The 12,621-nt window shown below is 40.6% G+C and overlaps 1 protein-coding gene across 5 annotated transcripts in view; it reads right to left on the minus strand.

The window, feature by feature from the left end:
• MCC (MCC regulator of Wnt signaling pathway) overlaps window positions 1–12,621 on the minus strand; it is a 204,752-nt gene that overhangs the window by 72,456 nt on the left and 119,675 nt on the right. For all 5 annotated transcript variants that reach the window (XM_077347792.1, XM_077347791.1, XM_077347793.1 and 2 more), the window contains one exon: window positions 9,855–9,997. In XM_077347792.1, the coding sequence (XP_077203907.1) occupies window positions 9,855–9,997 (143 nt within the window). The remainder of the gene's footprint in view (window positions 1–9,854; window positions 9,998–12,621) is intronic.

Genomic DNA, 12,621 nt, shown 5'->3' on the forward strand with positions numbered 1-12,621 from the left:
TCATTCTCTGTCGTCCCCTTCTTCTTTTGCCCTCGATCGCTCCCAGCATTAGGCTCTTCTCCAGGGAGTCCTTCCTTCTCATGAGGTGGCCAAAGTATTTGAGTTTCATCTTCAGGATCTGGCCTTCTAAAGAGCAGTCAGGGTTGATCTCCTCTAGGACTGACCGGTTTGTTCGCCTTGCAGTCCAAGGGACTCGCAAGAGTCTTCTCCAGCACCAGAGTTCAAAAGCCTCAATTCTTTGACGCTCGGCCTTCCTTATGGTCCAACTTTCGCAGCCATACATTGCAACTGGGAAGACCATAGCCTTGACTAACCGCACTTTTGTTGGCAGGGTGATGTCTCTGCTTTTTAGGATGCTGTCTAGATTTGCCATAGCTTTCCTCCCCAGGAGCAAGCGTCTTTTAATTTCTTTGCTGCAGTCCCCATCTGCAGTGATCTTGGAGCCCAGGAAAATAAAATCTGTCACTATCTCCATTTCTTCCCCATCTATTTGCCAGGAATTGAGAGGGCCGGATGCCATGATCTTTGTTTTCTTGATGTTGAGTTTCAAGCCAACTTTTGCACTCTCCTCCTTCACCCGCATCAACAGGCTCTTTAGTTCCTCTTCGCTTTCTGCCATTAGAGTGGTATCATCTGCATATCTGAAGTTGTTGATATTTCTCCCTGCAATCTTGATCCCAATTTGTGACTCCTCTAATCCCGCATTTCTCATGATGTGCTCTGCATACAAGTTAAATAGGCAAGGCGACAGTATACAGCCTTGCCGAACTCCTTTCTCAATTTTGAACCAGTCAGTGATTCCATGTTCAGTTCTCACTGTTGCTTCTTGACCTGCATATAAATTTCTCAAGAGACAAATAAGATGCTCTGGTATTCCCATCTGGTATTCCCAACCAGGAATTAGCCCTGCCACCAGGTAAGCAGTAAGGTGGGGTTAATTCCCTGTGCTAAAAAGGAGATGGAAAGTTGAAGGCAGAGGGGTAGTTTGCAGGAAGAAGATAAGGTTGCCAACTCCAGGTTGGAAATTTGTGGACATTTGAAGGGTGAAGCCTGGGGAAGATGGGGTTTGATAGAATGCCATATCAATTACCAAAACAAAGGCAAATTATATGTCTCTACCTATCAAACCCCATCTTCCCCAGGCTTCACCCTTCAAATGTCCACAAATTTCCAACCTGGAGTTGCCAACCTTATCTTCTTCCTGCAAACTACCCTTCTGCCTTCAACTTTCCATCTCCTTTTTAGCACAGGGAATTAACCCCACCTTACTGCTTACCTGGTGGCAGGGCTAATTCCTGGTTCCGCATGATGCCAGTGGCGAGTTGGGCCCATCTCAGGCCATCCATTATTATTACCCTGCAGCAAGGGAACATGGATACATCCGTGTTCCCTTTTATGCCCTGGGAAGCAACAGGGCCTAGGATGGGGCAGGCCCATGCTGCAGGGGAAGAGTTGGGCCATCCAGGCCCAGCTTTTCCCCCAAATACAGCATTCCAGAAAAGACAAACTTTGCCCTCCTCAGACTCCACCGCAAAATCTCTATGAATTTCCCTACCTGGAGCTGGCAACCTTTGTCAGGCCCTGGTCCAAGAATCTCTCCTCTCAAGGGCCAATAGAGGCCTGGAAAGAGCCACCCCACCCTCTGCCTTTAACTAACAGAATATTATGGTTGCCTAGCAACAGTCACTGAGGGAATCCTTTTAAAAAAAGCTATAGGTGCTCTTTTTCTCATTTTATGCTTTCGAAAGCTGCCCAGGATATATTTTTTAGAATTAACATTTTTCTGCAAACCTAGGGCTTCTTTCAGGTTTGTAGAAATATCTGACTTGCCTCTTCACAGTTCCAGTCCCTGGATTTAAGTATTCAAAGATATCGTAATTTCGCTATTAGAATATTAGTTTAATAAAAATATTTTCCCAATGCCTTTTTTTGGCCTTTTCTTATTTTAGCTACAATGTACTTAAGACTTTTCTTGTCCTCACTCCAAATGTTTCAGTGCCTTGGTTTCTAGATGGGCTACGATAGTGGTCCCCAACCTTTTTATCACTGGGGACCACTCAACGCTTGACAATTTTACTGAGGCCTGGTTTGGGGGGGTTGGGTAGTTTACTCTCAACCACTGCCCTAATGCTCTCTGATCGCGATGGTAATGTTTAAACATCCCTTCAAAATAAGATACAGACACGCCACAACAATGAACATAAGGAACATTTTATTTTCATGGAAATTTTAACTCATGACAATGACAAATCAATGGGAACCCTGAGCTTGTTTCTCTGCAACGAGATAGTCCCATCTGGGAGTGATGGGAGACAATGACACCCGAAGTGTGTTGTAAAGGGCCGGGGGGGATGAAGTAAAAGGCCGGGGGGGAGAGGAGAAGGCATCCTTCACGGCCCACCTCCAATTAGTCAACGGACCACATGTGGTCCGCGGCCCACAGGTTGGGGATCATTAGGCTATGAGACAGAGATGACATTGGTAGCTTTAGTTGATGACTTCCATTTCACTATCATCAAAGGTTGTGCTTCTTTGTTGTTTCAAGCAGGTAGGGGTCTGATGTTGGTCTGAAGTAGCACAACAAAAATTGAGTCCAACAGCACCTTTAAGACCAACAAAGATTTATTCAAGGCATGAATAAAAACATTGGAGAAATAAAACTATCCATGTTAGTAATTAATGGCAGACACTTTCCCAGTTTGTGAACTACAACTGAACTCAAAAGGACTGATTAACTATTTAGCAAAGAATTATCAAATGGTTTAATATGGCATAATTTGGATACCATGACACAGTTAATTAATTTGCCATTAATTTACCTTTTCTATATATTCTTCTTCCATTTTGTTTAAGGAAGTGTGCCTGCACACGAAAGCTCACGCCTTGAATCAATCTTTCTTGGTTTTAAAAGTGCAAATGGACTCAATTTTTTGTTGCGCTTCTTTGATGTTGTTATTGACTCTACTAGTATCCTTTGATACAGTAGACAATGTCATCCCTTGAGACATGAAGGCTGAAGTAGGTATAAAGATATGTGCTATGGAAAAGTTTAATTAGTTCCTTATAGGCTGGGACTCAGATGGTTGCCAGTGATGACCAGTTGTCATCAGTGCAGGACTTGTCTTACAGGGTCCCAGAAGGCTTATTCCTCCTGCTGTTGAATCTGTTGGTAAAGAAAGCCCTATGAATAGAACATTCATAGGTCTGGAGAAGGGAGCCATGAATATGTTGACAGCAACAGCTCTACATTTCTTTGTGTAGATCAGTGGTTCCCAAACTTATCTGGCCTACCGCCCCCTTTCCAGAAAAAATATTAGTCAGCGCCCCCTGGAAATTAATTTTTAAAATTTTTTAATAGCAATTAATACGCCGCTTGGTGTCCAATTATCAAGTAGCCGCGCCGAATGGCGTCGGCATCACGCCATCGGCGCTAGCTAGAGACGGCGACCAGCGATTCTCAAATACGTTATTCCCTACAAATAATGGACCTATTCCATGTATACGACTGACCTATTTATAGCTGCAGCTGGTGGGGACCGGAGAACCGTTCCGGTTCTCTACAAATACTTTACCGGAGAATCGAAAGTGCGGAGCGATACTGTCTCGTTCTTCGGAACGAAAAGGTTTGTAAAGCGCATATAATTATTACAAAATAAATAAATAATACTCACCAATTATAGTCGCACTATTTGTTAGTTAACTTTAACTTGTACAATATCACAACAATGTAACTTAGAGTTATATTACGCTGTAATTTTACCCTAATAATTACGGGAAATCTCCTGATTCATAGCGTGCTCCAAAATCTGCTGGTAGTACTGCCACTGCCGTTCCAGACTTTGGCCTTGCAACTGACCAATCGCACGAGTGGCAGTTGCCCGCAGCAATGCTTGTAGTACTCACGTGTTTTGGAATGGCAATTCAGTGGCACCACATGAACAATAGCAGTGCGCGATTGCACATATCTCAATGCAAGTGAGGGAGTATGCTGAAACCGAGCTAACGTCCAGTACGTTGTGCAAAGAAAAATTAAGCGTTATGAGCGGAATACATAAATCAATTTTTCTAAATCTTCTCTTCTTTCTTTTATGCTTTCACCACCCCCTTACAGTTATTCATCACCCCCAAATGCACCTGTGGCCCATCACCGCCCCCCTGGATCGCTGCAGCACCCACTAGGGGGCGGTAGCGCCCACTTTGGGAATCACTGGTATAGATTGTCTAATGTTGTGAATCAAGCTTCCTTCAGGAGTTCTCCCAGCCAAAAAGGTAGGCTTGCATATAATAAAAGTATCTTGAAACATGGTCAGATGGCTCTTTTATGGATTCTGGATATAGAATTCATGTGCTGAATTGCCTATCACAGCTCCCTATCAGCAAAATTAGTATACAGACTGGCACCAGGAAAGGTTAGCTGCTTCTTAGCAGGTATATACTGCTGGCATTTGATCAGCTCAGAATTACTGGATACAGCGTTAAATCAGGGCAATGATATATCCTGATATGCAACAAATCAGAAAAAGGATCCCAACATGATATTAAAATGTAACCTTTCAAACTTTAGTTTAAAATCCTTTAGTTAAGCATTCAAGAAGAATTATATGTGACAAATAGATGATTTCCCCAGCATCATCTCCACTAAGGAATTCATCTGGGGTGTTGACAGTGTGTGTGCATAGCAATTCTCTCATGACTTCAAATACAATCTAGACTTTGGCTATTTTCCAACATTCATTCTGCTTTAATTAGTGCTAGTAAAGCACTTTGATTTCCTCAGGTGTGAAGTCCCCTATGCTCCTATGAACAAAGAGTTTGTTAACATTATGTCTATGCTAATAGTTTTATCAAATCTTTTCATAATAGGCACTTCTCATTTTTAGTTACTTTTCTAGGATAAAGACAGAAACAACCTACAAAACTGTTTGAAATACAATATTTTCCTAGCCCACTCAAGAACAATTTTGTAAACTTAAGGAGTTCTCTTCTAATTTATTTATTGGAAGTATTTCCCCCCATTCATACAAAAGAAAGAAGTGTTTACAAAATAATAAAATAACAATAATTCATTCAATGTAACAATAAAAACAACTGCTTTCCTTACAACAAAAATAACAGCCCAAGAAAATGGCAACCATGCAGCACATAAAAATTAACTCTTAAACAATTGCTCCAATTCACCAGCTCAATCAAATCCCACTGAGAGTTCTAAAATATTAAATATTAAGGTACTGGAAAAGAAATTTGCAGCTAACTTTGAAAACTTGCTGAAGCATTATATTTCATTCATCCATTCATTCATTCATTCATTCATTCATTCTTAGATTTATATAATGCCACTCCCCAGGGGGTCTCATGGCGGTTTACATAATAAAATATTAGAAATACAATACAAATATTAGAAAAATAATAAAACCCCCATAATTTACCCAATTCCTAAGTATTTTCAGAGAAGACACTCTACAAATTTCCCCTGGCAGATTTCTAAAGTATAGGGTCCACTACAGAGAAAGTTAGAATCATAGAGTTGGAAGGGGCCATACAGGCCATCTAGTCCAAACCCCTGCTCAACACAGGATCAGCCCTAAGCATCCTAAAGCAAGTTGTTCTCAATGCACAAGTCAGATTAATCTGAAAGGAGAGATACTTTTAACAGAAGAGAGGGAACTCAGTTAAGCCAACATTAGAACTTACTTGTTAATAAAGAAACTATTAAATGAAAATTTTCTGTGTTCTTTAAATGTGTAAACTAGAGAGGGAATATCTTCCTTACCTTAAGGGAATTTAAAAAGAAATTTACTACACAGAAATGGATATTCAGTAGTTTGATACTTGGTTATCACTGCTCTCAGCTAACTGTTGATTATTTAATGCAATGTGTGTCATTTACTTATAAGAATAATTAGGAACTATTTGTAGTTTGAATGTATTTCTATAACATAAATTATTCTTAATAATTAAGGGTTCATACAGTTCATTTTCCTTTTTTCAGACATGATGACCAATGAATTGTTTGTTGTACTGGCATTCCAATATTATAAAGAAATATATAATTTACAATTATAATTTACAATTTACAAACTGGCCATGATATCATGTCAGAGGTCACTTAACATCATGCATGCTTTTTTTGTTGTTGGTGAATATAAAGAAATTTCATAGTGATGCGCTGTTGCCAGTAGTTCATAGGTTGGATATCAAGATGTATGCACATAAATGAGCTATGTGGCCTCTGTATACATGTAAGCACCATAAAGAATTTATCAAGTAATGTGCATTCTTAAAATATCAGATGTATTTTTCATTTTTAAAGTCACATTTATGAGGGAAGAAGATTGGGTTACCTTAGGCTGAAAAGCAAAAAAGGTGGACTATTTCCTGACTGACTAGTTCGAGCAAATGATGATTATGACAAATCTCTTTTAAAATATCCTTACTATTTAAGCTATGATAATTGCTACCAATTAGGAATATTACTAACCTTTCTAAACAAAATGAGGACATTTTCACCAGTTTTTTTTTTTTTAAGCTCAAAAGAGGGTAAAAGTAAAGGTATCCCCTGTGCAAGCACCGGGTCATGTAGACATCTAAAAAAGAATGTGTCCTCTAAAAAGAGGGCATCTGATAAGCCTACTGGAAGAGGAAAACCTCAAAACAAATAGGTAGTAAAGCTACAAAATGCCTAGTGTTTATAGAATAGGGCCGTCAAGTGGTCAGGAAACTTTGTATTGTCAAACAGCTACTGTCAATCAGCCTTTTCCCAAGAAAAGAGTACCTGGCCAGATCCTGCCCTCTGGCTTGTCTGGTAGCCCACAATCCTGCCCTGGTCCTGGAGTCATCTTTTCATGCTCTTCTCCACACTGCTAATGTCTTTCTTTCTGCATACTAACTCCTAGCTATAAAAGGAGAACCTGCAGACACTCCCTGATCCATCATCCTTTTCTAATACTTTGTTTTCTGGTTTTAGTTTTTAGATTTTATTAAGCCTAAGAACATATAGTTCCAATTAGTACCAGCATGGGAACTCTATATATACCACCTTGAATGGTGGAGAACATTAACCAGTTTGTGCTCAAGGGATCATTATTGAGGGACCAAACAAAGGTGGAAAAAAAACCCCAAAGCACTAATATGCAAGATTCAGAGATACAGAATTAAAAAACTGCCTTGAGTTTGAGGAGATAAGGCGGATTAGAATGGTTTTAATTTATAAAACAAATATATGTGCATATGTAGCATATTTTTACTATGTAAGAATTTAAAAAGCTTTAAAATATTGTTCTGCTATGGATTAAATGTTCTATCAGTCTCATTTTGTGTGAATACACAAGGAAAATAAAATACTGAAAGCTAAATGGATTTCTTAAACATTTTATTGCAACTCAGGGCATGCCTGCAGAGCTGGAAAATTCAGTTCTATTTTCTGCAGTTTTGATTTTCATTGATCACAACACACTGCCCTTCCAATGACCGATTCTTTAGTTCATATCTAATGCACTTCTCTTCTCCCATCTCATCTCAGTGCACTAGCATGCTGGAAAAAAAGGGCTGCCTAAGCATATATTTTTTTGTCCAGTTCTCTTAACACAGACCTTTCTTTCTTTCTCAGTCATAGCATTAGTTCAAGTGAACATAAACCCAGGAGTAAAAGGCAAACAATGCCAAGAGCACACTAACCAAAAGCAAAACACATAAGCATGCATCTGAAAAATGGAACTTTAGTCTACATTTTCTTTGCAAAGTATAGTTGTATGGAAATTCAATCTTCTCCAAATCAATACAGTTCTGATCAGTATTTGAAAAGTGGTCACTTAGAGGAAAACAGAGAAAGGTTCCTGTTGGCAGCAGAGGATAGGACCCACAGTGATGGGTCTAAATTACATGTAGAACGAAATCAGCTAGATATCAGGGGGAAAATTCAGCAGGGGAAACGACTGCCTAAGGACGTGGTGAGCTTGCCCTCACTAGCAGTCTTCAAGCAGCAGCTGGACAGATACTTATCCTGGATGCTCTAGGCTGAACCTGTATTGAGCAGGGGGCTGGACTAGATGGCCTGTATGGCCATTTCCAACTCAATGATTCTATTATCAAATATGCATCATGGATACTTTAATGCACACAATGCATATTAGACTACTGAAAAGGAACAGAACAGAAAATTTCCCTGGTTCTCAACAGAATTAAACAATCACCTTATATATCATTCCAAGGTCTATTTCCTACAAACTGATAGTGAAAGCATAATCTGTGTCTCATCAAAAGTTAGCCAATGCTCATAAAAAGGTTTTGACATTTATCTTGCAGGCTTTGCATTCAATCATCTGTAACTGCATCTCACATTTCTTAAAAACTGTTTTTGTTATAGTCTGAAGACAAATTTTCGGAAGCAATTGTTATCATCAGTGAGATGAGACAATTAGGAATGATGATTTAACCTTTCAACCTCTGCAACATCAGCTGCATCAAAAGTACTAGCAGCATAAAATGTGGTATCTGCTGCAGCTAGATGTGCAGCCATACACAGGGCTATGCTATAAAGACACTAAATAAATCTAGAAGAATTCTATAAACTGTGAAAACAACTCAATATAGTTAAAGTGGGGCAATTTTAAGAATTGGGGGGGGGGGAACTGGCCTATAAAACAAGAGTTCCCTTCCTGAACCTCTCTGTCCACTTTTTTCTGAATGGTTAGAAAAGCAGAATTATTGGAAAACAGAAACAACATATATGTCAGTCTCTCAAATATGGTAACATAATACTGTAAACTTGGAGAACAAAGACATATGAAAATCAATAGGTAAGCAGAGGAATTACTGTTTTCTTTTTAAGACTCACTGTGTAGGCAGCCACTTGGAACACCCCACCCTTATCCCCTTAAAGCCAGAGCAAATACTTTAACTTCCAAATCAGGTTACAATACACCATATCTCCTTAGGCCTTGTTGACATATGACAAACCAATAGTTAATAGACAAGGAGATGAAATTACAGCACTGTGACTTAATAATTAATGGCTGTGTTACTTCTGACTGGTTTGAATTTCTCGTCATTTAGAACATGTCAGATGTTTGGGAATTTTTTTGGGGAAAGTCACTTGTAGTTCTTTATATTCTAACAAGAGCACAGGATAACTAGCAAAAGTTTTCATCCCAATTTGGATACCTTTACCTTGCAGCATTCTCATATAATAAAAACAGCAAATACAACTGTAATAATGTCACACAGTCTCATCAAAACTACTACTATCCAACATGTGGGATGGGTGCACTGGACCAGGGCTCGCATGTCAACAGGGCAAATCCCCAGAAATGCATGACATTGCTGCCATCCCGGCCCTGGTTAGGGCCTCTGTTGCCCCACTGGAAGGGAATGCTGATTTTTCAGCATTCTCTTACATACCACAGGTACCATCAGTGCCCATGCTGGGCCGGGCCTGTGCATACGGGGGACACAAAATGCCCCAATTGGCTTTGCAGTGCTGTAAAGCCAAAGGGGTGTTTCTAAAACCCCCCCCCACGATGGTGAGAGAGTGGCATGCTGCTCTCTCACCATCATGTGGTAGGACCCCCGTGCCCCTCCTACCCCTTCTGCTGCCATGGCAGCACCTTCCTACCCTGGAGTTCTGCATGTGCACACACAACTCTGAGGCAGACCATGTGCACTGGGAGATGTCCTCCCCCGTGTGTACATGGAAAGTGACAAGGCATGCTGCCCCGCCGCTTGGAATTGGCAGCGGTCTGGTACAGCTGCCGCAGTGCATAATCAGTTAATGAGTCACATAATTTTACTTTACAGAGGCTTTGAAGTACTGCATTAGGCTGGTATCTGAGCATCAGAGTTCCTGGGGATCACTGTACCTGATTGTAGTTCCTTGTAGTCGATCAATTTTTTTATTTAATTCTGCAATAATGCTGTGAAGTTCTGTGATTCGTTCTTCATAGCGAAGTGTTGTCCGCTCTTGTACATCTTCGTGCTCTCTCATTAGGTGAGACTGTTCACACTAAAAATAGCAAAATAAAGGTCAAAGTAAGGGCCATTCCACACTCGATAAATATAGTAAAATGCTTACCTCATACAGATGCCATATTTTTGCATTTTGCATGACATCGCCAACATCCAGGGTCCAAGCAGAAAACCGGTAGCTACATCCTCCATTTTAAAGCGCGAGCTGGGGAATCGCATAAAGTGGAATCCCCAGCCTAAAAAGAACAAGCTACAGGAGAATAACCAGCAAGCCATACTCTAAGGAAATATATGGAGGCGAAGTAGCACCACCATAGGCCTTCAACTGCATTCTATAAGATGTTCTTGAGGCTCTGTTGCGAGTCTTCCTTCAAACTCACTCTAGCTATCTCAGTTCCCATTTCTTATAGCGAAGCTCCTCGGTGTACCATGGGAATTGCTTGAGACAGTGGCAGAGAGGGCATCGGGGAGCAATCTGATCAATGGCAGCATTCTGTCATGCTAGTCGCTGACCAGGCCATTGAATGAAGTGCCAGGAGTCATTGATTTATGTAAAGCATTCAAGAATCCAATTGGATCCATAAGTCTCTGCAGGTGAACTGAAATTTGCTTGGCACCCAACTGAGGAGGGAGTGGTAGCCTTAGCAAAGCCTTCAGGACATAGTGTTCTGACTATGGCACGGCAGTTGCCATGACCAGATTTACATTGACCCATACCGAAAATTAGATCCAGGCTGTGGCCTGCTTGATGGGTGGGGCCAAGAACAAATTGTGAAAGCCCTAGTGTTGCCTTGGTTGACAATAGGTCCTGCCCAGTTCTGGAGGACGGCAGCTCAGCATGGACTTTAAAGTCCCGCAGAACTAGTAGTCTGGGGAACTGCAATGTCCAGGCCGCCACCGCCTCCAGCAGGGCAGGCAGGGCATCTGGAGGTATACTGGGCACACGGTACACAATCCCGATGGCCACGCTTTCGGATGATCCCCATCCGAGGCCAACACACTCAATGACTAGTATTGATGGTGCGAGGAAGGCCTCGAAAGTGAAAGTCTCTCAGATTAGGATTGCCACCCCTCCTCCCCGCACCATAGTTCAAGACTGGTGGAAGACAGAGAACCCGGCAGGGGCTAGTTGTTTAAGGGAAAATTTGCCCTCCCTGGACCACGTCTCTGTCACGCACACCAGGTCCGCTTTTTGTTCTGCAAAATAGTTCTTCAGGGTAGAGGTTTTGTTGTTTATTGACCTGGCATTGTACAGCACCAGTGTCAGAGGCGGGTTGATCACCTTTGTCTCTACCCTAGTGTCATGAGGGATAGGGCAGAGTTTGGAGGGAACCTAGGTATGGTTGGGTTTCAGGCCCCCTCACTTTTCACATCACCTTTTGTCTTCTTTCATAATTTCCACAGGTAAATGTTTTGTAGTCCTCTTTATAAGCAATTTGCTATGATACGATGTGGTGGATGCTAGCTCTATTTTTATCAAACCCCCATCTATCAACAAATCTCCAGTTCTGAAGCATTTCCCCCCTTGTAACTGAAATGATATTTCAGATAGGTTTGAGTATAACGATTGTTTTCCAACAATAAATAAAAACTGTACCAAATTTCATCTCTGAGCTGTACACTGAAGAAATGAATACTGTTTATCTTGACGGAAGATAAATGGATTGGTAGTAATGGAAATGGATTTTAGCATCTTGCACTCTTTCAAATCAACAAACAGACCACATTTTTCAAAATAAACCTTATCTATTGACAGACACATACAGCAAATACAACAGACTAAATATGAGTGAGGGCATGAAATGCTGGGAGAGGAGGTGAGCTCTGACACAAAATTCATGTATTTTTCTTCCTTAGGTCAATCCTGAATCCAGGCCGCTGACAGTCCAGATGGAGTAGAAACAGAAACAAACATTATTGAACCAAGAAGGATAGGCTGGCCCAGGGTCACACAGCAAGTTTTATGGCAGAGGGAGGATCTGAACTCAAATCTCCCAGCTTTTATTCCAACACTTTAACCACTAAGCTTAGGATCATATATTCATATGGTAGCAACAGATAATTTGTAATTTTGACCTTATAAAATTAAGGTCTCTTCATCACAAGATGTGCTGTTAGGATTAACTGTAATTAATGACATTATTTGGCTGGGAAGAGACTGGCAAAGGTAATACCTAGATAAGAAAAATGTTTGCAAATATAGATCAACTGCTGGTAGCTGGAAAGAGGGGGGGGGGAAACTATTTCTAGTCAAGAATTATGCAAATATTTTGGGGATGAGGATGCAAAGATATATCTTCCATCATGTAGAAATCCAGGCTTTATGTCATTTTAAGCCTGTTTTCCTACACAAAAAGAGGTACATGAAAAAACCTCAGAACAGTAAAATTATTAATCAAGAAACACAGAGAAACTATGTCAGAAATAGAATACTGATATAACAAACAAGCTCTTTTAATCTTTATTTAAAAGTGTAATTGCATATTAGTAAACAAAACATTACTATATATATTCTATTATAAAACGAAACCCACAATCCAGATATTGGCCCAGGTAACTAAATGAGGTAGCAGTCAAATTTTGGCAATGAAAACCAGTCAAGAAGTCAAGATATTGCAAGTCATTAACTGATTCAACACACCCAATAGCACCTGGAATTCA

The sequence above is a fragment of the Paroedura picta genome, chromosome 7, assembly GCF_049243985.1.
Source record: "Paroedura picta isolate Pp20150507F chromosome 7, Ppicta_v3.0, whole genome shotgun sequence".
Classification (NCBI taxonomy): Eukaryota; Metazoa; Chordata; class Lepidosauria; order Squamata; family Gekkonidae; genus Paroedura; species Paroedura picta.